Raw genomic sequence first — 25,367 nt, forward strand, 5'->3', positions numbered from 1 at the left:
TACAAATACAAACACTTTTGGTTAATTCAAGCATCACAATGAAACTGGCTAAACTTTAAATAGTCCACATGGGCAGATAGTACTTACCTATGAACATGTGAACCTATGAGAGCTTAGCTTTATTTTTTTTTTAAATTCTTCTTTTACACAATCAATACAGCACTTTGCAGGTAGTCTTACAAATAGTTTCACGGCTTGTATTCTTAAAAAAATTAATGTGCAAAATTTTATACATGAAAGATCAGGACTGAGAGCTGAACTGTGATAGTGGCAAAAAAGTACTCCAAGGTGCAGGGAAATGGCATGATCTCCCACTCAAAAATGTGACATCATGGTACATGCCAATAGGAGGCCTGCATGGCCATGACTGTGGAAGTGCAACAGAAAAACAATTTAGATGGGGAAAGTAGAAGAGGGTATTACAGTTGTATGCCAATGATGAAGACTCAAGATGTTAAATACTTAATACCTTTACCTCTTATTGTCAAGCATGATATGGCACTGAAAGACTGTTTCTGAGACATAACTGATAGTCATTATACTGTAAATGAGTTACAGTCATCGTGCTTACCTGTGCCATCAGCTTACAAAGCCACTGAGGATCAACAAAATAGAGGTCTTGGAGCTGAAGGGCTGGATCTTCAAAATGCAGGAGGACACCTGTTAAAATATTCACAATTTTTTATATTTCCTGCTTAAATTCCATAAAAAATTAATACTGCTTTGCATATCCATTCACATTCTCAAACACATGAGAATCATGCAAGATTTATACTGAATACAGCTACAATATGCACATTATAGCAAAGAAGAAACACATCAAATCACTAGAGCATTGACAGACTGATCCTTCTATCACAAAAAAACTAACACATGTAACCTGTCTTGTACTAAGACCTAAAAATAAAACCTTGTTGGTTACATCTTAAAACCAATGTAAACAGAAATTTACAGAACTTCAATTCAAAGATTAGGTAGACTATGCAGACCATATGAAGGCATACCTCTCAACCTCTTAGTGGAAGAAATCTGGAAAAAGCATGGCATAATGGAGGGACAAAGGCCCAAAAATTGGGGCACATTTTAAATATTGCTCGTATAAGCTTAGAAAGTTGCTAGAATAACACAATTTGTGTTAGCATACATTTTCTGAAGTATATAACATCTGAAACTCAAATGTATGTCATTATTTAGGGACTTTATTCCTTGGATCACCCCAGTGATTTGTTAAAAAATACAATTTATATGAGGTACAGATCAAAAATATGAGGCAAAGGACTTCCAAGATGTCTGCACATTGATTAACAGCTTAATTCTAGCTTTCCCAGTGTGAAAACAGAAACCTAGCACAGAAGGCCAGTAGACTTGTGTTTATGGGTACATTTCAGTAACTGGCTAGTAAGTGTACACAGGACCTGGAAACAATAAGCTACAAAAAGTGAGGAAGAAACACTGACTGGGGAAAATTCTGCAGTTGTTCAGCAAAAAACAATGTAACCTCCAGACATGACTTCCAGTAACCTACAATAAAATATTAAGATAATTGCGCACAGACCTGGATAAAATAAATGAAACACTCAGATTATATCAACACAAACAGCAAATGACTGGGAAAAATGGCCGAAGCTTTAAACAGATATTCAGATGAAGTAATAAAGCTGCAAAAATCAGAGGTCAAAATGAAGAAAATATGAGACTGCTCAGGAAGAGATGTTTCAATAAATAATAGAATTAGAGGACAGAGCATATAGGAAAAAAATTGAGATTTTCATCTATACCAGGGAAGCTGGAAGGAACAAACTGCATTAATTTTATGAAAGCACAAATAAGCAACTGGACTGGTATTCCACAACAGGAGTTGTTAGTTGAAAGGCACATCATGTGTTATGTTCCAAACCTGGCTATGATAAAGCAACCTAGACCAGAAGAAGGAGGAGATTCTGACAAAACTGTGGCAGAAGGACAAAGTACTAAAATTGGGAGACAGCAGAGTGTTTGTGGAGAATGATTAGTAATTGCAGACCAGGCAGATGAGGAGCAAATTTATTCCACTATTCAGGGAATGTAGAGACACAGGTGTGAGATTCAAACTGCTGCACCCAGCTGTCTTCGAGGTATTCTTCCCTGGAGGGACAAAATCATCTTTAGATGAATACATGCTAAGGAGGAAATACAAAAGTTTGTCCAACAAAAAGTGAGCTGTAAAACAGAAGCAGATTCTGCTTCTTGTCCTTCTGGTAATAAAGACCACACAGAGATTGCACCTGTGAAACCTTTTCCAATGTTTCAACGGAAAATGCTGGAGAGAAGGAAGGGAGCATGAGAGTTGTCTAGAAGAAATGAGAGAACATTTGAAATAAAGCAGAGACAGGATTTGGGAGATGCAGATGAAAAAGTAATAAAACCAGTAACTTAATGTGGGATTACAATGCAATAATTATATTTGTGAAATATGACAGAATAAGAAAAATCTGGAAAAATTGGTCTTCATCAGAATTTGTTGGACTTGTAGGGGACTCTTAAGCTCATTAATGTTCAGTAAAATGCTTTGGGGAGGGGAAGAGGCAGAAGAAAGTTAACTGTAAGTAAACATTTTTTTCTCTTAACAGTACTATTTTTGTCGTGTATGGTTTTCGTTGCACTCTATAAAATAACATTTTCTTAGTTATTTTTAAGTGTAATGGGGGATTGTAACAGGTGCTGCTGTTCTTTTTTTTTTTCTTTGGAAAATAAGAATAAAACCAGCAGAGCAAAATGATACAACACAAATAAAAGAAAAAGAAACAATATGTGTAGGCAGAAAGTTTTAATAAAAAACTATCAATCATACAAAAACACTTCAGACCAAAAATCTTCAGTACATACACAATAAATAATTTCTTACCACCAATAAGGCATCTTAACTAATCAATCAATTAATTAAAACAATTACTTAAGGCAAAAAGGTCTTCTTTGTTTAAAGTTAGGTCTAAAAGAGACCTTCCCATTTAAAACCTTATTCCTGTCCGCTTGCAAGATCAAAATCCACTGCAACTCCCTGTTTTCTGTGATGGTCTTAATATCTTCTAGCCTTTGACCTACTACAATGGTCTCCATCACCTTAAACTTAAAACCATGTTCAGGACTCATATCTATGACATGTTTAGCTAAGGAATTCAAGCTGTTGCCCTGTCTAATATCTCTACCATGTTCCCTAATTCTATCCTTAAAGCAACAATCCATCTTCCCTACATAAAATTGTTTGCAAAGCTGACACTGAACCAAATAAACAAAATGTTTAGTAAGGCAATTGGCTATTACCTTGAAAAAACATTTCCTATTAGAAGTGGGATGTATAAAAATACTATCGTTGTCCAAAAATGGACAAAAATTACAACTACCACATGAGAACGTACCAAAACTCACACACTGTGGTGAACCACTCTTCTGCTACTATAGCATCCTTTTAAGGATCTTCCTATTTCTAAACCTAAAGGAGGGTTTGGAACCAATTACAGCATTAACAGAGTAGTCTGATGTAAGAATATGCCAGTTCTTCTCAATTATCCTATATATAGAAACAACATTACCAGAATATGTTATAGTGACAGGGACCACTGCCATACCTCCCTTCTTTTTCTTTTATTTGTGTTTTATTTTTTCTCCATTCTTCTTGTTCAGTTTTAAGAAATGTAGGTAATGCAATGTTAAAAAAAAAAAACTGGATAAAAGAGCACGACAAAAGAAAAATTAATGTGTTTTTTTCTCATTCCTGCATGGGGGAACAACTGGATTAAGGATCTTTGATTGATTTAGTAACAAGTTTTAAGAGAAAGCAAGTAAATGAAAAAGAAAAAGAAGTTATGTACTCACCATAACGTTCCTTGTTTGTAGTCCATCTTGCCCTTCATTCTTACATATGGGTTTGGAGCCGATCCTCAGCTCTGACTCGGCCTATTACAAAGCTCAAAGTCTCTTAGTTGGCTCGTGGCTAGGTAGGTATCCCATAGTGCACTAGTACAATCCCCAGATCTTGTTTGCTGCTAAACTATAGAAATATAGAAATAAAGTTATCCAGAAGGAACAACAATAATGAAAGGTCTACACCTTACCAAGGCAACTCTATCTTGTCTCCAGATCCTTCCAGGATGGGGGTAGGTGGGTGGGTTGATAAGAATGAAAGGCGAGATGGACTACAAACATGGAACGTTATGGTGAGTACATAACTTCTTTATGTTCTGTAGTCATATCTCGCCTTCATTCTTACATATGGGACAGCGTCCCTAGCACCTTATTCTTGGATGGCTCACGGGAAAATACTCCTGAGTACCATGGAACCAAAGGAGGCTCTACCCCTTGAGGTCAGATCCAATTTGTAATGACTAATGAAGGTATGAGGGGTAGCCCAAGTTGCTGCTGCACAAATACAGTCAATTGGAACTCTGGCTTGAAAGGCAGCAGATGTAGACTAGGATCTTGTAGAATGAGCCTTAATCTTGAATGGTAGAGTCTTTACATTGGAGGAGTAAATGAAGGAAATACAGCTTGAAATCCAATTAGACAGGGTCACTTAAGAGACTGGAAGACCTATTCTCGACTCAGAAAAGGATACAAACAACTGATCTGACTTTCTGAGTTCCTTAGTTCTGTGAAGGTAGAACCGTAATTGCCTGTGAACATCAAGTTAATGAAATTTATATTTTGCAGTGTTGGAATAATTAGGGAAAAACACAGGTAATTCTATGGCTTGGTTTAAATTAGTGTGAGAGCAAACTTTAGGGATAAAGGAAGGATTTGTATGAAGGGAAACTCTGTCTTTGTGGAAAATCAAATAAGGAGGCTAAATCAACAGTGCTTGTAACTCTGATACTCTTCTAGCTGATATGATGGCTACTAGAAACAAGGTCTTCCAAGACAGAAACTTCAACAGACACGAATGTGCGGGTTCAAAGGGTGGGGAAGCTAGTTTGGACAGAACGAAGTTTAGATCCCAAAGAGATACTTTTTCCTGAAAGGGAGGTCTCAGCAAAGTAGCACATTTAAGGAAGGTTTTACATAATCTGTGGGGCATCAGGTTGGATTCATGTTGTCCCAAATGAAAGTGAGATATTGCTGCCAATTGGACCTTAATTGTAGCAGCAGCTGATCCCTTATGGAAAAGTTCAGACAAAAATTCTAAAACCACAGGGATGGATGCTGTGTAAGGATCTACATTTCTTTCTTTAGCCCAGATAGAAAACATTCTCCATTTGCTAGTGTATAACTTCCTAATGGAAGGTTTATGCAAAGACGTAATGATGTGGGTCACAGCAGGTGAAAAATCATGAAGCCTGACTAGGGATGGAAGTGGAGCAGCCACTCCGTCAAGTTGAGGGTGCAGAGACAGGGGTGAAGGGAGCTTGACATGTGTGTCAAGAGGTCTGGCACTAGGTCCAGAGTCCATGGATCATCTAGTAGATGAGGCCAGAGAAAGGGGAACCAAATCTGATGAGGCCAGTAAAGAGTGATGGGAATCATTTTGCTTCCCAATAACTTTGCTTTCTGTATCACTTTGGATATGAGCGGAAAGGGAGGGAATGCATAAAGGAGTCCCAGGGGCCAATCCTGAACAAGTGTGTCTCTTGGTGACTCCCTGGAGGGGGAATGAGGGAGAAGTAGCTGCTGCATTTGGAGTTGATCGGACTGGCAAAGAGATTGCAGCAAGGCTGCCCCCATTTGCGGAAGATCTGTTCCGCTACTTCCTGATTCAGAGACCACTCATGGGTCATCAAGATTGCCCTGCTGAGCTTGTCGGCTATTACATTGGTTGTCCCCAGGATATGCGTTGCTACTAGAAAGCGTTGGGAAGATATCGCCCACTTCCAAACACGAAGGGCCTCTCGACAAAAGGGGTAAGATCTAGTTCCCCCTTGTTTGTTTAGATACCATACCACTGACATATTGTCCGAGTGGATTGCTATCGTCCCTAGAGGAAGAAAGCCGTGAAGTGCTTGCAATGCTAGAAGCACTGCTATTATCTCTAGGACACTGATATGCAGGTGAACCTCGTGATCTTGCCATGTGCCTTGGACAGTCCTGCCTAGATAATGCCCCCCCCCTATCTGCGAGGCATCCGTGATCACAGTAGCAAAAGGTTGGCGAGGAAGGAATGGAGTGCCTGTTGTCAGCTGGTCTGGTTGAATCCACCAACGGAGGTCCTTTTTGCAAGACTCTTATGATGATATGGTGAGATATAGGCAGTTGTAGGAAGGACCACTGGGAAGATAAAAGCCACTGGATAACTTGCATATGTAATCTGGCTAGAGGGACTAGTGTTATGGTGAAGGCCATGGTCCCTAAAAGTTTCAGAACTGTCTTTGCCTTGACTTTCTGTAGAGGAAGTAGACTGAGAATTTGTTGTCTGAGGTTTTGAATTCTGTCTGCAGGTAGACGAGCTAGCATGGTGACTGTGTCTATTTCTGCACCTATAAAAGTCACAAATTGAGAGGGCGATAAGGCAGACTTTTCCCAGTTTATTTTAATCCCCAGGTGGGAACAGAGCTGGATGGCCAGCTGGGAACAGAGCTGGATGGTGAAATCTCTGGTTTGTAGGAGTAGGTGCCTGATGGTGGTGGTCAGGAGCCAGTCGTCCAGGTACGGAAACACTTGGAATCCTCAATGTCTCAGGTGAGCTGTCACTACTGCCATACATTTGGTGAACACCCTGGGGACTGTGGTGAGGCCAAAGGGCAGAGCACAAAATTGGTAATGACTGGCTCTCAGACGGAAGCATAAATGACTCCTCGATGCTCTGTCCATTTTATATGATAGTCCGCATCTTGGAGGTCTATGGAGCACATCCAATTTTCTTTCCCTAACAGATGGAGCATAGACTGCAGTGTCACCATCCGGAACTTGGCCTTCTTTACAGATTTGTTTAGTTTGCTGATGTCCAAGATGGGCCTCCAGTCCCCTGTACGTTTTGGCACTAAAAAGAATCTGAAGTAAGTTCCGAATCCTATCTGGTCTGTGGGGATGGGCTGGATGATTCTTTTTGCAAGCAACTTTTCCACTTCTACAGTTGCTTGATCCCTGTGATTGGGTGGAACATCCGGGATCTTCTTGGGAGTGTGGGGTGGAAGAGAAAAGGGTATGGAGTAACCTCTAGTGATTATTCTTTGTACCCATTTGTCTTGGGTGACGTTTAGCCAGGCTTCTGGATACAAAGATAGGCAACCCTGACTGGCTCCAGAGAAGCTCAGCCAGGCCCCACATCAGGAGCACTGATAGGAACAGCCTCAAAAAGAATCGCAGCCACCCTGGTTTTGCGGACCCCCCCCCTGCCTCTAGGGCAATATCTACAATTAGCTCCTCCTCCTCTGCCTCTGAAGGAGCAGTCACCCTGTGCATCCAGGAAAAATCTCTAGGACTTCTTGAACCACATCTTACCACCTCTCTGACCATTGGGATATGGTCTAGTGGGGACTGTAAAGCGTACTCCCATGGCAGAGAGAGTTTTCCCTTCTTGTTCGCACCTGGTGAGTGTATCTTTTACCTTAGGTCCAAACAATAAAGAACCGTCAAAGGGGGCATTGGTAAAAGTAGACTTGAAATGCTCCGCAAAATTACGTAAGTGCATCCAGAAGTGTCTCCTAAGGGAAACTCCTGAACCCGCTGCCCGGCTCGCCCCGTTGGCTGCATAGGAGATCAGCCTCATGGAGAAGTTCACAATGGAATTTAAGGTAGACAACTGAGCACTTTCTCAGGGACTCCTTCAGAAGATGTACCTTGAAGAGTATCTCCTAACTCCTTGAGGAGATCTCTCTGAAGCCTAGTAAAATGTGTGAGATAGTTCAGCGATCTGAGGGTAAAAGCCGCTGAGGAAAAGATACGCTTCCCATATCTATCCATCATTCGAGACTCCTTATTCGGCAGATGGATAGATGAAAAAGTCTCCGTTAGCTCCTTCTTAGTGGCTGCTGCCGCCACCACCATGGCATCTACGGGCACGCCCCTGGACAAAAAGTCTTTCTCTTTTGGGGCAGAGAGAAATTTATTGGGTCTTCTGGGAACTGGCTCCATGGCATCAGGAGTCTCCCACACCTTTCAACAAACCAGGTCTAAGAGTTCGTCGAAAGGTGGAGACACCCAAGAGGCTGAAGACTGAGACCCGAAAGCCTTCAGGTACACTGACTCCTCATCAGAAGGGGTGACAGTGGGACCGCTGCCTCCTCTAGAGAAACAAAAATTAAAATTAAACTCCGTAACCAAGCCTGGGTCAAATGGAGAGCAACAAAAACCCCCCAAGATCGAACCAAATTTCAACATCTAAGAAACACGACCAAATCAGCCGTTACCTTAGACAAAAAACAATACTTCTGCCACCTCCAGCAGAAACATAAGAATAACCCAAAGAAATTCTGGGCTAGTTTCAACAACCTCCAGCACCCAGGAAAAACTACTACCCCAACCCCCGAAAAGCTCATTGAGCAAGGGCCGGAAGAAATAGCCAATTCCTTTAACTCTTACTTCACCGAGACAATCCAAAACCTTGCCAGTCAACTAACCTCCTCTCCCCCATCTGCCACACAACCCCAAGTTGAGACCCCTACCCAGTTCACTTTTAAACCTGTCTCCACATCATACATATATTCTCTCTTAAAAAAACTTAAACCAACCACTCTAGCAGCTGATCACCTCCCAGCAGAATTCTTACAAATTGCGTCTGAAGTTATTGCATACCCTATATCCATCCTTATCAATAGAACCATTACCGAAGCTAGTATTCCCACTGTATGGAAGATATCCTACATCATCCCACTTCACAAAGGAGGTACCTCCACGGAAATCTCAAACTATAGACCAATAGCTATACTGTCCCCAATAGCAAAAATTATGGAAAGATGTATCCACAAACAACTTCTTCACTACCTAACGTGCAATCATCTCCTATCCAACACCCAACACGGCTTTCGCCCCCACCATAGTACAACCACTGCCCTTCCTTTCCTTTGTCGACTCCATTAATAACAATCGCAATAGTAAACTTATATCCTCCGCCCTCTTTCTTGATCTGTCAAAAGCTTTCGATATGGTCAACCACCAGCTCCTACTGTCCACCCTTGAAACCTTGCATCTGGACACCCCAGCTCTAACATGGTTCAAAACTTACCTAACTGATAGGAAACAGGCTGTCCTATGGCAAAATAGACTATCAGACCTCCTTCCCAACACCATAGGTGTCCCTCAGGGCTCAATACTAGGACCACTTCTGTTTTCCATCTTCATTAATGACCTTCACTCAGTTATCCCTCAATCCACCTGCATACAATACGGTGACGACTCCACCTTAATCTGCTCTGATGCCTCCCTCTTCAACCTCCAAACCACCACTCAACTCTGTTTTTCTCTAGTTGAAAAATGGTTTACCGACCTCAAACTCCTACTCAACCCAACCAAAACCAAATTACTATTATTTTTTCCCAACGTCTTCTCTACCCCAGTAAAAGAACTCCCAAACACAGATAATAATGCCTTCTGTATCAAATCCAACAATGGGACTACCATAACCCCTGTCACCAGTACCAAATTACTAGGAGTAACTATTGACCATAAGCTCAAATTTGACATACACATCACCCAAACAGTTAAATCTGTTAACAAAAAACTTGGATCCATGTACAGAATAAAAAATGTTCTTACTCCTACTGCTAAACTTACCATTGCCCGCACATCTCCTCTCTACACTCCTCTATGCCTCCCCAGTCCTTTCTTTCCTCCATAAACGTGAACTAAACATGCTCTCCCTGGCCTACCACCACATTACTAGATTTATAACAGGTTCTCCATATCGCACCCACCATTGTCATAACCTGAGGCAACTTGGGTGGTTGGAACTGCCCAATCTTCTCAAACTAAACCAACTCTCTGAAGCATGGAAAACAATTAACCAACCAGACAGAACCCCCGCTCTGTGTAGCATACTGATCCCATACACTAACCTAAATAGTCTCCGATCTTCCAACAGCACCCAGATCCTAACCATTAAAGCCAATAATTCTGGTGGTGATGCCCTCTTCGCCAACTCCATTGGCAAGCCATGGAACGCCCTCCCAATCTACCTCAGAAATACAACCTCTCACAAACAGTTCAAAAAGAACCTGAAAGAATATCTCAAGACACTATGGCTATGCCCATGTCCTGAACCTGATTAATCTAATATATCATACCTTCACACCAAATCCATCCAGTCCCCATCTCCTAATTCTTGTTCCCTTATCACTTATCTTGAAATACATCTTTACCACAAATATAAGATGGTGACTCTTGAACTTGATATACTCTATTAGTATATAACATTTCCCTGTCATGTTTTACCAGACGATTGATCTTTGTCTCATTATACTTCTATGTAAATTGACTTTTTTTACTAACCTTGTAAATGTACAACGTCTTTTTTTTTTATACTTTTTGTAACTTGTATTTTTATAACCTGTATTTCTTTATATAACTTGTTTTGATATTTTGTGTTTGAAGATTATGATTGGAGCTTTTCTCCTCGGGCCTCTACTGAAAAAGGATATGCATCCAGTTAGACCAGCCCGGTTAACAAATGTAAAATAAAATAATAAATAATAATAAATATGTCTATGAAGGATACATCATCAGAGGACGAATTGAGGGACCCTTCTGACTCCTCGAGGTCAGTGTCTGAAGTGATGGACTCATCCGGGGAGTCTACATTCTTCCTCTTGCATGTCCTCTTCTGAGGAGGCTCTTCAGAAGGGTACTCTGGGAAGGTCTCAGAAGACTGGGGGCCTCCCAATGGGGGCTCCTGAGGCTGCGGGTCTCTGCTGTCGAGAGAGAGAGAGAGAAGGTGCTTAGGCAGAGGTCGGTGCTTGAGGGGGAAGAGTGTCGGTACCCTTGCGTGGAGCTGATGAGCGAGACAGCATGCTCCTCATCATCTCGAAAGCAGATCTCGCTGGTTCCGAAGACAGACTCGGCTCTGAGGAAACAGAGATAGTCCTCAGCTCCAGAGTGACCGGCTCGAGATGGATGTAGGGTCCGAGCTCACCCAAGCCGATGCACCGAGAGGGAGACTCTGCACCAAAAAGGTTCCGGTCCAAGTTTCCCTGTCAGGGCCGACCGGTGAGCTTCGGCTCCTAGACACCACGGACAGCGCCGAAGGTGCCGGAGCAGAACTCTGCTCAGAGACAGACATAAGGGGAGCTGGAACCGAAGGCTCCACAACAAGCAGCACCGAAAACTCCAGCTCCGCAGGCCCGACTTGGCTCAGCGGAGGAGCCACAACAGGGAGAATGGACTCAGGTGGCTCCGGAACCGACTGGGTCGAAGCCAACAACAATTTGGGCAAAGCAGACGATTTTAAGAGTCTAAGCACTACTCTCGCCACATCTTCTTTTGACAGTCTCTTGGAGGATCTGGATGACAGGGTAGGCAATCTGGATCTCTGTAAAATTGGAGATCTTAAGGATGGGGAGACCGACAAAAGATCTCTGGACGGGCTCCGATGCAATTTTTTAGTAGTCTGCTCCGAAAGGCTTAGGGCAACATTGCAGTGTCAACATCGACAACCTTGAATGGCTCCGCGGACAGTGGAGCCGAGGAGGTAGAAGTCTTATCAAGTTTCAATTGTTTCTGAGGAGGTTCACTACTAGGTACACTAGTCAGCACTGGAGAAAGCCTCTTGGCTGACTTGACCTTCACTTTTCTGGATGAATGGGACTTTGATGAGGAAGAAGAGCTTGCTAAGTCTTCCTCGAAGGAAGGCTTGAGGAGACCTTTCAAAATTAACTTTTGCTTCCGCTCTTGAAGAACTCTGGAGCTAAAGGAATGGCAGAATAAAAAAGTTTCCTGCAAATTTATGGCTCCAAGTCAATAAACACAATTACTGTGGCCATCAGTAATTGGCATCTTCTGGGAGCACTTTATGCATTTTTTGAAACCCGAAGGTTTGTGGTCTTTGGACTCTTTAGACATATTTAACAGAGCTATATCAACCAGGGAAAACAAGGTCCTCTGATTTAAGCGGGCCTCGCCCTAACAGGTACACAACAAGCACAACGAGGAATAGGTCCTCTAAATTAAAACAGGCCTAGCCCTGTTAGAAAAAATGAAAAATAGCAGAGGACCACGTCCTCTAACTTAAATAGACCTTGCTGGATAAGTTAAATCAGAGAAAAGACCAGAAACTTCAGTAGCAGGCAAAGTACAACAACACTGTACGCAATCTACTAATCTCTAGATATTTAGAAACAAGGCCCTAATATGAACGTGGACCTACAGATAAATAACCTGCATCAATGGTTCCCCTTCATATGCCCGAATAACCACAAGCTCGAAATGCAATACGCCGAGACCATAAAGACGAAACACCGGAAACCCGAAAGCGCGAAAATCAAAAGGAAGAAACTGTATGGAAAGCGGTGACAAACGGAAAGTGCAGAAGAATACTTCTGTGCTCCTGGCACGATTGGTGAAATATATGTGACTGTATCGTCTCAGAAAGGAGCTCCTATACTCCTTTTAGATGGGTACGTGTTACACAGAGAGAAAATATATTGTGACAAAACATACTGGTGCTGCAAGTATAAACGCAATGATAAATGTAGAGGTAGGGCTGTTACTTTAACTATGCCTAATAGGGAAAGGCTGTTAAAATCTATTCAGCACTTACATCCTGGAGATCCAGGAGAAGATGAGCAGTATAAAGTGTCTCACTCGTTAAAGTTGAAAGCTGATAATTCTAGGGATACTCCCTGTTTAATAGTTGATGATGTTTTAGCATCAACATCTAATGTGATAGCTCCCACTTTACCTACTCGCAAAACTAGAAGTTATGTACTCACCATAACATTCAATGTATGTGGTCCATCTCGCCTCACATTCTTACTCACGGGTTCGGAGCTGAACATCGGCTCCGACTCAGCCAACTTATTTTTCTACCACGAAGTCTCTAATTGGCTGGGCTAACCTGGTATCCCATGTTGCACCGCTCCATAGCCCCAGATCTAGTTTGCAGCAAACTACAGTCACACCTCATGCACAACCACAGTTCAGTAAGGCAGAACAGTATCCAGGGTAGCAAAGAAAAAACAACCAATACCGAAGGGTACTGAAGACCAATGTCACCTCCAAATCCTCCAGGAGGGGGGACAGGTGGGAGGGAACGTAAGAATGTGAGGCGAGATGGACCACATACATCGAAAGTTATGGTGAGTACATAACTTCTAGATGTTATGTGGTCCAATCTTGCCTACATTCTTACTCACGGGACAGCGTCCCCAGCACCTCTATCCTGGGAAGCTCAATGGAAGATGCTCCTGAGAATAGTGGAACCAAAGGAAGCCCCGCCCCTAGAAGCCACGTCTAATTTGTAATGAGTAATAAAGGTGTGGGGAGAAGCCCACGTGGCCGCAGCACAAATTTCATCCAAAGATAGCCTGGAATGATAAGCTACTGAAGCGGAAACAGCCCTGGTGGAGTGAGCCTTGACAGGGAATGGTAAATTTCTGCCTGCTGACGAATAGACAAAGGAGATGCAATCAGAAATCCATCTGGAAATTGTAATCTTAGAAATAGGGGAACCTGTTCTATTTTCTGAAAGGGACACAAACAGTTGGTCAGACTTACGAAGTTGTTTTGTCCTGTGTAGGTAAAATCGAAGCTGCCTGTGTACGTCCAACTGATGAAATTTAAACTCTGCCTTGTTGGAAAATTGAGGGAAGAAAACTGGCAGCTCAATAGACTGATTGAGATTAACGGCAGGGTTTACTTTTGGAAGAAAGGACAGATTAGGTCTCAAGGAAACCTTGTCCTTATGAAAGATTAAATACAGGGATTTGATGGACAACGCTTGAATCTCCAACACCCGTCTGGCTGATGTAATGGCTATTAAGAATGCAGTCTTCCAAGACAGAAATTTTAATTCACAGGTGGCAGCTGGCTCGAAAGGTGATGAAGTCAGGGCCTGTAAGACAAAATTTAAATCCCATGGCATGATGGGTTTTAACACAGGAGGCCGTAGTAACAAGGTGCCCCTCAAAAAGGCCTTACATAGTTTATGAGCCATGAGAGAAGGTTCATAAGAGGTATGAAAATTAGAAATAGCGGCCAGCTGGACCTTAATGGTCACAGGAGCAGAACCCTGCTGAAAAAGTATGGATAAAAAATCTAAGACAGCAGGGATGGGGGCTGTGAAAAGATCCAGTCCCTGGGCCTGAGCCCAAATTGAAAATCTTTTCCACTTGCTGGAGTAAATCTTCCTGGTAGAAGATTTATGAGAAGAAGATAAAATGTGTACTACCTCAGGTGAAAAACGATGAAGTCTGACTAAAGATGGAAGTGGAGTAGCCAGGCTGTCAACCTGAGGGTCCGCAGGGAGGGATGGGACTGTCCCGACATGTGTGTCAGTAGGTCTGGTGCTGGGTCCAGAGTCCAAGGACTGTCCACTGCATACTGATGAAGAAAGGAGAACCAGACTTGGCGAGGCCAGTGTGGGGCAATTAGAATCATCTTGCTTCCCAAGGAAATGGCTTTCTGAATCACTCTTGGTAGCAGAGGAAATGGAGGGAAAGCATAGAGCAGACCGGGAGGCCAATCGTGGACTAGAGCGTCCCTAGGTGAGACCCCCTGTGGGGGGATCAGAGTGAAGTAGTTGCGGCACTTGGCATTGTGAGGATTGGCAAAAAGATCACAGCAAGGCTGACCCCAGCTGTTGAAAATCTGTTCTGCAACTCGGCGGTTCAGGGACCACTCGTAAGGCATCAGAATAGATCTGCCTAACCTGTCTGCTATCAACATTGGCCTTCTCCGGAATGTGCATTGCCACTAGGAACCGTTTGGAAGACACTGCCCACTGCCACACTCATATGGCCTCTCTGCATAGGGGGTAAGTTCTGGTTCCCCTTTGCTTGCTCAGGTACCACACCACAAATATGTCCGAGTGAATCGCAATCGTTCCTAGGGGGAGAGAGCTCTGCAGTGCTTGCAACGCCAGTAACACCGCTCTCATCTCTAGAACATTGATGTGCAGATGTACCTCGTGATCTTGCCATGTGCCTTGGACCGTCCTGCCAAGATAATGCCCCCCCACCCCATCTGGGAGGTGTCCGTGCTCACCATGGCAACTGGTGGCATACGAATAAACGGATTCCCTTTGTTCAAGTTGGCGGAGTGTAGCCACCAACAGAGGTCCTGTTTGCACCGATTGGTGAGTAGGATCAAATGGGACAGGGGAAGATTCTGAAAGGACCATTGGGCAGAGAGCAGCCACTGCAGAAGCCTCATGTGTAATCTGGCTAGAGGCACTAACATAATGGTGGTTGCCATGGATCCCAGGAGCTGTAGAACCCATCTGGCCTGAACCTTCTTGAGGGGTAACAACGCGCGAACCTGACCCTGCAACACCTCTATCCTTTCTTGGGGCAGGAAAGCCCGCATATGAATGGTGTCTAGCTCTGCGCCTATAAATGTGACATGCTGTGGGCAGCAAGGCAGACTTTCCCCAGTTCAAGGTAATTCCTAGTTGATGACAAAGGGCAATGGTCTTTTCCCTGGCTTGAATGAGAAGATGCCTGGTGGGGGCAGTGAGGAGTCAGTCGTCCAGGTATGGAAACACTTGGAATCCTTGACGTCTCAGGTGAGCTGTCACCACTGCCAAACACTTGGTGAACACCCTGGGGGCTGTGGTGAGACCAAAGGGCAGGGCACGAAACTGGAAATGACTGGCTCCCAGCCGGAAGCGTAAATGACTCCTGTATGCCCTGTCCATTTTGATATGGTAGTAAGCATCCTTGAGGTCGATGGAGCACATCCATACTTCTTTTCTCAGTAACGGAAAAATAGACTGAAGGGTGACCATTCGGAACTTGGACGTTAGAACGTAGCGATTCAGTCGGCTGAGATCCAAGATGGGCCTCAGGTCCCCTGTTTTTTTCGGCACCAAAAAGAGTCTTGAGTAAGTCCCTAATCCGATCTGGTCTGAGGGGACAGGTTGGATGACTCCTTTTTCCAGCAACTTTGAAATTTCTAGTGTTGTGTCATCCCTTTGACTGGGTGGAACATCTGGGATTCTCTTGGCTGGAGGGGGGTCTGATAACAAGGGGATGGAATAACCTCCATTAACTATACGAAGCACCCATCAATCCTGAGTGATACTTGCCCAGGCTTCCAGGTACAACGAAATGCGGCCCCCGACTGGCTCCGGAATAGCACAGTTGGGCAATACATCAAGGACGATGATGGGAAGGCCCACGAAATGTATCATGGTCTCCAGAATTGTGAGGGCCTTCTCTGCCCCTAGGGCTGCGTCTCCCAGAATAGCCTCCCCCTCCTCTGCCTCTGGAGGGGGACTCACCTTGAACAGCAGGGAAAGACTTCTGTGACTTTTTGAACCACATTTTTACACCCCTCTGAGCCTTGGGGTAAGGCCTAGATGGAAGGGAAAAACGAACCGCTATGGCAGACAGGGTCTATCCCTCTTGCTCGCATCTGGTGAGGGTGTCTTTCACTTTGGTCCCAAAGAGTGAGGATCCATCAAAAGGGGCGTCAGTGAAGGAAGACTTGAAGGCCTCCGAGAAATGACACAGGCGCATCCAGGCTTGCCTCCTGAGGTATACACCTGAGCTAGCTGCCCTGCTCGCCCCTTCGGCTGCATAAGATATGAGCCTCATGGACGAGTTGACAATCGAACCAAGAGTAGACAACTGGGCGTTAACCGTTTGCGTTAACACCTCAGGTACGTTACCCGTTAGAGTATCTCCTAACTCTTTAAGGAAATCTCTCTGGAGCCGAGTAAAATGACAAAGATAATTCAGAGACTGAAGGGTGAAGGTCGCTGAAGAGAGGGTACGCTTCCCGTACCGATCCATACTCCTGGACTCCTTGTTAGGAGGATGGATGGAAGGAAGAAGACTCGGCTACTTCCTGCTGAGTAGCTGCCGCCACCACCATGACATCCACAGAAACCCCTTTGGACAGGAACTCTTTCCCAGGGGGAGCTGAAAGAAATTTATTAGGATGTCTGGGTACAGGTTCCCCCGAATCAGGAGTCTCCCACACCCTTCGACAGATCAAATCTAGGAGCTCATCGAAGGGTGGAGACACCCAGAAGGCGGAGGGTTGAGCCCCAAAGGCCTTGAGGAATACAGACTCCTCCTCAGAGGTGGTTTTGGATGACCAGCCGCCTCTCTGCCTCAAAATCTCCAGGATGACGGAGAAAGAGACGTCATCGGAGGACGACTTGGGGGACCCCTCTGACTCTCTGAGGTATCAGAAGTGAGAGACTCGTCCTGGGAGTCTATGTGCTTTCTCTTGCACAACTTCTTTCCTGGGGGCTCCTCAAGCACAGACTTCGATGGGCCCTCAGAAAGTTGGGGACCACTCATGGGGGTATCCCCAGACCTTGGGGCTCCGCCGTCAACCGATAGGGGGACATCAGAGGCCGGTGTGGAAGGGGATGGAATGACCGATCCGGGTGATGTCACTGAAGATCTGGCCAATGCGCTCCTCATGGCCTCAAAGGCGGGTCCCCCCGAATCAGAGGACCAACCAACCTCCGACACCATGACCGGAGCCGAAGTTTCCCAAGCCGAAGTGCTGATAGGGAGGCTTAGAACCAACAAATGTCCCGAAGTATCCCCCTCGGGCCCGACAGAGGAAACCAGAGTTCCAAAACCAGAGGACGGAGCCGACATGGTTGGAGCCGGGTGCTCGGAGGAGGAACTTTTGGTGCACTCATCGGGACTGGCTCCGGAGCCGACTGGGTCGGAGCCGAAAATAATTTTGCCAACACAGGCGACTGCAGGAGCCTCTGGACCACCCTATCCACATCCAAATCAGAGAGTCTGGAGGATTTGGAGGAGAGAGAAGGTGACTGTGATCTCCTATCTGGTGATCCATGTCTAACACTAGGAGACTGGCTCCGAATGGGTTCTAACAGAATTGGAGCCGAGGCTGATTCAAGAACCACAGGTACCTCCTGCGGCCCCGAGGACAAGGGAGCCGAGGAGGTAGAATCCAATTTGGTAGTCTTCTCCGGTGGCTCCTATGAAACAGATGGAGCCGGAGATCTCTTCTTAGCCTTAGAAGTCTTGGCTTTAGTTTGTGAACCAGAGGAAGAGTCCAAGGACTCCTCAAAGGAAGGCTTTAGAAGACCCTTCAGTACAAGTTTATTTTTTCTTTCCTGTAGCACCCTTGGACTGAAGAAGTGACAAAAGCTACAGGACTCCTATAAATGTATAGCCTCCAGGCAGTATACACAAACGGAATGCCCATCTGTTATGGACATCTTGTAGCTGCATTTAGAACATTTCTTAAACCCAGAGGGTTTATGCTCCTTTTGATCCTTTGACATTTCAATGACCACTGCACACAACACAAACAAGCAACAGGACCCTAGTCCAACAACAGTTAAGGCGGGAAACTACCGCTAACAACTACTGACAAGAATCTCTAACTTAAACAATTCTTGACACGACTAACCCACACACACAGAAGCGAGGAAAAAAAAAAAAACGCTTTTTACACAGGAAATAGGACAAACTATACAATGGAGGGAGGACTAGGTCCTCTAATTTAAACGGGCCTAGCCCGTAGGAACAGAATGATACCAACAAATCAAATCACTCACATCCACAACACACGCTAAACAACAAGAGCAAATAGCTATTAAAATAGCTTTTGTGAAGAAAAAACACAATATTCAGTGAGAAAAAAGAAGTTTTAAGCTACTTAGCCACAGCCAAGCGAGACCACGTCCTAGCTACACGAGCGGCAAATGAGATCTGGGGCTATGGAGCGGTGCAACATGGGATACCAGGTTAGCCCAGCCAATTAGAGACTTCGTGCTAGAAAAATAAGTTGGCCGAGTCGGCTCCAAACCTGTGAGTAAGAATGTAGGCGAGATTGGATCACATAACATCGCTTGTTCAAAAAGTTGGCAGGATGCGTCGTTCTAAGTTAAAACACAGCAGTTTCCATATTGAAAAGTTGGAAGATATTGATGTTACAATGTTTCCATGTAAATTGGGAGTGTTTCTTAGTAACTGCATAGTAGATACTGCTACAGAAACAGCGATGGTAGTCTTTTCAACTACACAAAATCTGCTTGATCTAAGCACAGCTACTATTTGGCTTGCAGACAGTACGTTCTTTTATAAAGGTATAACGTGCCGTCAACTGTACAGTATTCATGGTTTGATTAGATACGGAGGTTTTCATAAGAGCGTACCTTTGCTGTATTGTATAATGAGTATAAAGTCTCTCAAATGTTACAACTTTATGTGGAGTTGTGTTTTACGTTTAATGGATGAGCAAGGCTTGAAGGTGTCTGTCAAATACACACTGAGCGATTTTGAAGTAGCAGCCAGGAAGAGTATTCTGTTAAATCTGCAAGGTGTAAAACCTAAAGGTTGTTTTTTTCACTTCTCCCAAAACATTTGGAGAAAGGTGCAACAGCTAGGTCTTTCACATCTGTATAACACAGACCTTTCCTTTCAGTTGCATGTCAATTGTCTCATCGCTTTAGCTTTTGTACCTGAATCTGATGTATTATGTGCATTTGATGAACTAAAAGCCGTGTTTCCAGCTGATGGCAATGAAGTGTTAAAGTACTTTTCTGAGTGGTACATGTTGGTAAAAGTTCTAAAGTTTTGCACTAGGACTACTGGATTTTCCAGGTTTCCCCCATTGTTTCCAATTGCATTTTGGAATGTGGATGAATTAAATATGTTGTTTTTGCCTCACACGCAAAACAGGATGGAGGTGTGGCACCATAGATTGAAGTCATTACTGGACCATAGAGCAACAGACCTATCAATGCTTATGACAGTGTTATCTAGAGAACAGGATAGGGTAGATGAGCTCAGAATTAGAATGAGTTGTGGTGCACCTCCTTCACCAAAGAAACGAAAGGTCATGACGCGTCATGCTAAATTTGAGCATTGTTTTGAAGAACAGATCTAGTTACTCGGATTTGGATTTCCTAATGGCAATTGCAAGGTTGCTAAAGATGTGATGTACGCTATGACAATCGCGGTACATGTTGAAGCTTTAACAGACGTTATGAGGACTCTATGTGGATGAATGGATTTACGTTGTATTTCTTTTGCTTTGAAGCATTATTCTGGGATAATAAAGGTTTTACTTCATTTTCGAGCTTTTATGTGATCATGGTGAATGGTTGTCAGTCATTAGCAGTTTCGGGTTTCTGTTTTGACGTTTTGCATTTCGAGCTTGTGGTTATTCGGGCATATGAAGGGGAACCATATAGATATATATATATATATATATACATATATATATATATATATATATATATATATATATATATATATATATATAAGAAAGCGAGAAAAACAAGGTCCTAACACAAATGCGGACCTATGTAAAATCAAAGGTATTATAAACTAGCACACAGGATACCAAATGCAGAACAACAACGGCCAACGGCCAACAAGATCTCAACAACTAACTAATTAAAAGGCAAAAAAACACTTCTAAACACTATATATAATATAACTAACTTCTAATATTGATAACTAGCTAAGGAATCAGTAAAGAGAATAATAATGACAAAAAGTTTTGAACTTAGCCACGGCCAAGCAAGAAGCACTTCTGAACTCGTAGACACAGCAAACGAGATCTGGGGATAGTACTAGTGCACTATGGGATACCTACCTAGCCACGAGCCAACTAAGAGACTTTGAGCTTTGTAATAGGCCGAGTCGGAGCCGAGGATCGGCTCCAAACCCATATGTAAGAATGAAGGCGAGATAGGACTACAGACCATTATTGAATATTATGAGGTTTTTTTCTAGCAAATGAATGCTCTGTATCTGGTCCTCATGTCTCCATGGAGACAATCTGATAAACAGACACTGGCTGCAGTCTGGTGAAGAGTGACTGGCTGGGGAAAAAAGGGAAAAGAGAAACTGGCTAGGAGATAATGTTCTCTGAAAGAATTCTGGGGTTTCCCACCTAGGAAAACTATAAAGATAAGACAAAGCCAGTTATCACTAGTTAGTTAGTAGAAGCACAGGCTGCACCATGCGTCTCAGCATAGATAACCCTTCTTTCAGGTTAACTCAGGAGGGTCACAAACTTCAGTATTTGAAGATGTACATAGTTTTGCGTATTAGTATTAAGTTAATAGGTTTTAGGGGGTTATTGGAGGTGTGTTTGTTTTTTTGTTTGAGGGCTTTCAATAAAAAAAAGTTTTGTAAGATGTGACATAGGCTCCAATGGACATGACAAGAAACACCTGTATAAAAGTTCAAACTTGCCAAACAGTGTATGCATGTAATGCAAAAGTTGGAACTAGACATTTAACAAAAAAGTGTTATACATAAAAATGGGAATAATAACTTTTTAATGCAATGTCTTTAAATGTCAATGGTCTCACAGATAAATACAAAAAAGAAAGAGTAGTGAAATATATTAAAAATGTACACTGCAAATAGCTATGTTACAAGACACACTTGGAAAAAACTGAAAATGTGAATTTGATAAATAAAGGTTTTCAGAATGGTTACTCATCAGAATACATGGGACAAAGGAAAAGAGAAGTACTTATATTAATTGCAAGAGGAGCTTCAATAGTGATAGAAGAGGATAACAAAATAATACTGGCAGATTTGTAGTGCTATAGCACTACTGACAAGGGAGGAGAATTACACTGGTATGTATTTGTATTCCACCAGAAACTGCTATAATGCAGCTCAAGAAAATTTCGAGAGAAATAATCAGTTTTCAGCAAGGAATATTACTTAGGTAGAGACTGGAATTTGATTTGCAGTAGTGAAGGTGAATCTGGGGGATCCAGAAGGGAAAGCATAACAAAGGAGGGTAGATTTGTGAAGAAATTCATGAAAATATTTGGCATGGAGGATATCAATTCAGTAATAGGAGTTCACAGTGAATGTACATATTATTCCCCAAGATATAAAAACTGGGCTAGGCTAGACAGAATTTACATTTCATAGGAATTTACATTTCATAGGAAGATGTGCATTTAATTGACATTCTTGATACGCACTCAATAACTATTTCATATCAAGCACCGATAATAACTAAAATAAAAACACAGGGTAATTAAATAAAAATGAGACACTGGCACTTTCCCACCTATGTGCTGAAAAGAGAGGAATTTAAAGAATGGGTAGTTGATATTATTCAGGAGCTATTAGAGAGGATAGAAATTTATTTTGAAAATATAGCTAGGGAGTGGGACAAAATGAAGGCGGAGTTTAAAAATAGGGTGGAAATAAAAGAAAGGGAGCTATGATTAAGAAGTAACAAGAATTATTTAAGAGGAATTGACAAATGTTAAAGTATTGCAGAATGGGGGAATCTCACAGAAGAAGAAGAGGATCAACTGCAGAATGCTAAGCAGAAAATAAGGGATTACCTTGATAATATGCATAAGTTTAGAAAGACTGCTGTTAAGCAACTTATTTTTGATAATAACATTAGAGCACAAAAACTTTTAGCACCACGACTCAGGCAACAGAGTCTACAACAACGAAGGTAACAACAAATCTTGTAGAGGTATATAAAATATTTTGGAAATTCTATGAAAGTCTGTATAAAACAGGGAAATATGGAAATCAAGAAAAGATATAAACGGAAATGTTTATGGAAGAATTAAATATGCCAAGGTTAAAGGTTGATGAGGCTCAATTACTAACAGTTAAGATAGGAGGAGGAGACGAGATAAAAATTGTGATGTAAAACCAATCTACAGGAAGGTCCTCAGGAATAGATGGTATTCTTGTGAATGTTTGGAAGCTAGGAGGGAAAAAAAACTGATAAAGACCTGGAAGGTTTTGTTTAACAGTACTTTAAGAGGAGGAAAAGTACAAATATCCTGGAAGAAAGCAGTGTTCGCTGCAATAGCAAAAGAAGGTAAAGATCCATCAGATCTGGCTTCATACTGGCCCATTTCAATACCAAACCATGATTATAACGTGTTCATGTATATAATGGCTAAAAGAATGGGAAAAGTAATCCCAAAACCGATAGATACGGATCGGTGTGATTTTGCGGAGGGAAGCAAACATTTGACAACATTAACATAACATTGATGATCCTGGGAGAAGCAGAATGTAAGAAAATACCATTGTTGTTGGTGGGTCTTGATACAGAGAAAACATTTGACAGAATAAGCTGGGACTTTATGAGCAGGGCAATGGAAGCATTTGCATTTCTAAAAAAATTATAAGGTTGATTAGGAGGACATATGAGGGCTCAGAGGAGAAAATTAAAGTGGGTGGGGTCCTCTCTGATAATTTCTTCTTGAGCAGAGGAACCAGACAGGGGTGTCCTCTTTCCCCTTTATTATTTGCATTATATTTAGAACCACTAGCAAAGAAAATAAGGGACTCAGAAATTGAAGGATATAATTGGTATGGTAGTCAAGAAAAGCTGGTTCTATTTGCAGATGATATTATTTCATACCTGACAAACCAGAAAGAGACATTACAGTGTTATGGAACATTTTGATACAGTTTAAAAATCTTTTTGGGATACAAAATTAATGAAGCTAAAACAAAAGCAACAGCGGTAAATTACATACCCACACACAAATTGGTTCAGCAATATGAATATTTATGGGGACATGATAAAATGAAGTATTTAGGAGTATGGATTACAATGACTCTGATGTGGCAGGTAAGGATATGTGAGAAGAGACAAAACAAAAGTTAATACAGAACCTGAGCAAATGGAAACTTTTTAATATGGATAGTAAGATACAAGCAGTTAAAATGTTTTTAGTCCCTTTAATCTTATACACAGGTCAGGCATATTTTTATCGACCATAATAGAAGTTGTGGATAGCAATTAATAAAGAGCTGAAGGACTTTATCTGGGAGGGGAAGACGGCAAAATCAAGTGGGATAAGCTGATTTTTCTAGTAGAACAGGGCACACTGGGATTACCCAATTTGAATGGGGTGTTTCAGAGCTACACAGCTGAGACTCTTGTACACTGCAAAAGCAGAAAACTAAATTTCAGAGTGGGAAGGGATGATAACGAAACAGGGGGGAAGTTCAAGAAACAAGGACAGAATGGGACTTTGGATGCAGGCCTTTAAGGAGAACAGCAAAAATCATATAAAATATTATATCCATAAAGTAGCAAAAAGTATTCTAACATCTAAACCAACATGGGAATGGAGAAAGGAGATTCTGCCGATAGGGATTACTGCAATTAGGGATACAGACAATAGGCAAGAGGGGGCTGGAATTCACTGGAGAAAATTGGCAAAGGAAACAAGGTACTGGAAACTAATAAAAAGAGAGGGAAAGATGAGAGAATGGAAACACGCCAAGAATTTATTTGGACTACAGCTTATAAATTGCCTTCCTATCAAGGACTGATATCAGAATATAGGCAAAGAGAAAGAAACATGAGGGTCCTAAACAAAGAACCAGCACTGGTAGAGTTTTTAGTAGAATCTAGAACTGAAGCTGCCATTAAAAAAGGAATAATTAGTAAAGCATATAAAATATTGCATGATAACTATAAGAATCACTCAGAGGAAGTTATAAAGGATTGGGAAGAGAGATTGGATAAGCAGTTCACAAAGGAACAGTTTGAGGATAAATGTATGTCTCCCAAATATGCAACATAATCTAGAAGATTTAGGATTTTTGCTTGGAAATGTTTACATAGATATTTTTATACCCCAAGTAGACCCCAGAGAATTTTTCCTCACGTAGAGAGCAAATGTTGGAGGTGTGCCATGAATGAAAGAGGTAATTGGGAACATATTTTCTGGGAGTGCAGTGAATTGGTGGATTTAAGGATTTCCTGTGGGATGCACTGTCAGGAATGCTGGATGGACATATTGGTGTGACAATGGAGATGATTTTTTTTCTGAGCTATGATACAGAATAGGAATTGCCTAGACATGATAGGCCTTGTTGTGTAATTCTGGTGGCAGCCCAAAAAGCAATTACAAGAAAAAGGAAATCAAAATATAAACCAACTATATTAGAAGTAATGAATATAGTAACAGAGATAAAACAACTAGAACTGAGATCTTTAGAAAAGGGTAGGAGCAAACTATATAGGAAAAAATGGGAATTGTGAGAAGAATACATACAGAGAAGGAATGAGGTTTAAAAGAAGGCAGGACCTAAATGAGCTATGTAATGTTTGACTGAAAATGATTGGGTAGATTATAAGTGATGTATAATGTTTGCAAGTGGCAGTGTGTCAGTATGGATTGTGATGTAAAATCCTTGCAACTAGGATTGTGTCAGTGTGGTTTGTTTTTACTTATATAAATGTATGATTGCCTATGTCGCAAGTAATGGTTTAAAATAGATGTTTCCTGTTTAGAAAAAAAGGGCAGGAATTGAATGTTGCTTAGGTTATATGAT

The 25,367-nt window shown here is 42.3% G+C and overlaps 1 protein-coding gene across 1 annotated transcript in view; it reads right to left on the reverse strand.

Annotated features, from left to right (window-relative positions):
* Window positions 1-25,367, reverse strand: part of LOC122815022 (leucine-rich repeat serine/threonine-protein kinase 2-like) — a 2,570,681-nt gene that overhangs the window by 1,052,064 nt on the left and 1,493,250 nt on the right. The window contains 1 exon segment of the mRNA XM_044087274.1: window positions 572-660. Within this exon segment, the coding sequence (XP_043943209.1) occupies window positions 572-660 (89 nt within the window).

Source organism: Protopterus annectens, chromosome 11.part0 (genome assembly GCF_019279795.1).
Source record: "Protopterus annectens isolate FY-2018-M chromosome 11.part0, PAN1.0, whole genome shotgun sequence".
NCBI lineage: Eukaryota > Metazoa > Chordata > Ceratodontiformes > Protopteridae > Protopterus > Protopterus annectens.